At 30.9% G+C, this 3422-nt stretch overlaps 1 protein-coding gene across 1 annotated transcript; it reads left to right on the top strand.

Annotated features, from left to right (window-relative positions):
• Positions 1-532: 532 nt before the first annotated feature.
• HELRODRAFT_183364 (hypothetical protein) lies at positions 533-2285 on the top strand (the record flags this gene model as incomplete). The annotated part of the gene is made up of 4 exons (XM_009012393.1): positions 533-730; positions 1041-1179; positions 1503-1682; positions 2116-2285. 4 exons carry the CDS (start codon positions 533-535, stop codon positions 2283-2285), a joined length of 687 nt encoding a protein of 228 aa, XP_009010641.1.
• Between the last annotated feature and the right edge of the window lie 1137 nt (positions 2286-3422).

Here is a 3422-nt window from a genome sequence, read left to right as displayed (position 1 = left end):
ACAATAGCAATTATCAGGACAATTAAGTCTGAAAACAAATGTCTAAATTTAAGCAATCGATATTTGCATCTAACCAGACTGTTAATTTATTTAAAATTGAACGTTTGAAATTTATTTTTATTTATTTGATATTTATTAATGTTTTATATTTATGCTGAGATTTTTTTTTATGAACATTTGATATTACGATATTTTATATCTCATACCAACTAGATGAAATTATTTTACATGAAACTTTGATATTAGCACTATAAAAAAGTTAAAAGCTGCAGCACTAGATTTTTAAAATGAATTCAAAAAAACGATTAACAAACAAAGCCATGGAAGAAAGCATTTCAAAAAGCATTTATCGCATTCACCGTTACAAAAGCTCCATTAGAAGAAAACGAACACTACCCACAATAATTGTATACGTTAGGACAGCTTTCAACACTACCAGCAAATTTTAATAATATAAGTTCTGCAGAGCACATAGGTTTGAATTAATCCCAGATAGAATTTTGTCGTCATAAATTGCAACAAGATTGCAGTAATGGTGCTGATGTTGATGTGTGCGCTCCTGCAATTTGGAATAGTTTGCGGTGGTCAAACGAACGGAAGAATTTATAGCAGGGCATTTAGCTACTTGGCAGTCAGTGGTCAGAGGTCACCTGTTTGTTACGATGACCGCATGGATATCGTTACTAAGTTGAAGGCTGCCTCGTCATTGGAATGCATTCTGAAGTGTTTGGTATCAATACATTTATACACGATTTTGATTATAACTGATAAAAATCTAATTTTCAATTCAGAAACTTATTTTTAATTATTTTTATATACTGGTTAAAAAAAACATCCTATAATTTGAAATTTTTAAGTTTCATGTTAAAACCAAAGAGTTTTTTATTATTAAAATTTTCCAGAATTTCTAGAGTGGGAAGACAAAACTATTTCAATTTTCATTAAAAAATTAATTATTATATAGAGAAACTGTTAAATTTAATCTGAATTTTAACTACTATAATGAACCATTCGAAACCAAACCCATCAATGGATGGCAGATAACAACGATGCAGAACTTGAGAGGCATCAACTACGTGTCGTCAATGAGATCTTGCACCTGTGTTCCCAAGTTGAACAACTTTTGGTACAATGTGACCGCTGATTTGAATGCTTCATGTTTTGCTTTTGTCTCTCACGGTTAATTTTGACTTATATTAGGCCAACAAAGATTTTCTCTATAATCATAAAATTAACATTGTTGTTGTTTGATCTCTTTTTGTTGTCTTTTAATGCTATTTGATATGGGCATATATAACTTACGTTTAAGCCCATTATTTATTATATTTATTTATTTATAATATGCTACTTAAAAAAAGCAATTTTTCAAACTTATCGCTAACTCTGTATCATTCATTTTTATTGGTCTAATATTTTTTAATAGTACGTTTTCATTCAAAATTAAATTTATTATCTTTTTCCCCTAAAACTTCCCTTATTCTTCAATAAATTTTATAACTTAGATTGTCCAAAACCGTTTGATTACATAATCGAAGTGCACAAATGTTATTCAATGGTCACCAACTTAATGGATTGGAGCACTGCTGGGAAGGCTTGTAACAACGCGTCTGGGCATCTGTTGGCTGTCGAAGACGAATATGAAAATTTGGCTGCATTGAAGTACCCGCTATCTGTTTCTAAGGGTACGATCTTTTTTTGAAGACTAAGTTTTTTTTAAAAAATGTTAACAATACCTGTTTTTCACTTTCCTGCTAAGATCTGTCGTCGAGTCCCAATTTTAAAGGTTTCGCTGTAGGGACATCTGGCATCCAACTCAACAAATTTTCTTCAACCAGACCGTTTTTTTGGAACACATTCCCTGGCTAGTGATTGCTTATTTTCAGTGTAGATATTTTTCAAGTTTTTTGTTATTAAATAATCTCGATTTTTATCAAAGTATGTTGACACAACTTTTAAATGACTCAAACAGAATCGGTCTATTTAATTAGTATCTGTTTAACTATAATTGATTTGTAACTGGAAAATCTCTTCTATTCTGTTTATTAGAAAAATCGATACGATGGTTGAAATAGAAACGCAAATACGTATAAATTTGGAAAAAACATTTCTCAACAGGCGTCAATATACCTTTAAGTTTTTATGGGTGGTATTCGGGGGAACCAAATGGAATTGCCAATGGCAACAATTACTGCCTGCAATACCTAATTTTACCAGAATGTGCCTGGGATGATTTCATCTGCACTGTGTTGAGATGCAGCCTCTGTGAGATCGATATCACTCTGTAATATTTGCTTGGCAGTAATTTCAACCCCCAAATAATTTTGACAAAACTCATGAAACTTTTTTATTAATTTTGTCTTTATATTACCGTAACTTTTATATTATATCAATTCTGATTGACAATATACGTTAATATATTTTTTTATAATTTTAAAATTTCTGTCCAAGTTGAGTAACTGTCATAAACAATCTCTGCCACAATTTAATTTTGCCAAAATTTAATTTAACAAAAAAATTAATTTGCATTTTTTTAAATATTTCACTTTATCATTCTTCATATGTTTTTTCTTTAGTCTTTTATATGTGTCTGATTTCTGTCAATGTTTATCAATCATAATCTTTTCAATATTTCAAGTTTTATATTAAAGTATTGTTGTAGTCTGTATTTTTGGGTTATTTCACAAAACTTATTTCAATATTTTTATTAGTTTCACTAAATTTTCATAAAAATATTAAATTCATCACCAAATAACTGAGCAAATCGTTAAACATCCAAATGTGATATATATATTTTTTAAATTTATTTTTCCTTTTAACGCTTATGTATGTATGTAGGGCCGGATTTGCAGATATGAAGATTCCGTGGAATGGAAAAAGTGGAGACATATAATTATACAGTAACTTAATTTGTATTTCATGGTGGACCCTCAATAATTTTTTATTTGTTGGAAGCAATATTTTGGAACGTGTAATATATCATACCACGCGTGGATCTGGCTACAGCGGCATACTCTGAATGTTCACTCTTGTGACAGTTTAAATTTTGTGAAGATTTTTGTGTCATATTGCTAAAAAAAATCGGCAAACTAGCTCAGTCTGTAAAAAATGCAATGTCACGCGTTGATATTAGGTGACCCGGTTGGAATACTGTCTGTCCAAAGTTCAAACACTATCATATGGTGCTCGTGCATACCTTGCACGTCGTGCTGTGTGGATGGCACCCCTTTTGTGAAAGAAAAGTTTTAAATGAGATGTATAAGTAGAGAAGAGTAGCCTAAGTAAGCAGTTCTGTGTTTTTGAGAGCTTCTGGTTAAAGAATAAAAAGAAATATGAATACGGAATTACAGAAGGTTGAAGTCTTCAGCTGGCTATGTCCGTGGCTATGCCTCCGGTTCAAGAACAACTTCACGTACCTAAAAGTG

This window comes from Helobdella robusta, assembly GCF_000326865.2.
Source record: "Helobdella robusta unplaced genomic scaffold HELROscaffold_105, whole genome shotgun sequence".
NCBI lineage: Eukaryota > Metazoa > Annelida > Clitellata > Rhynchobdellida > Glossiphoniidae > Helobdella > Helobdella robusta.
This window is presented reverse-complemented; position numbering and strand designations above follow the sequence as displayed.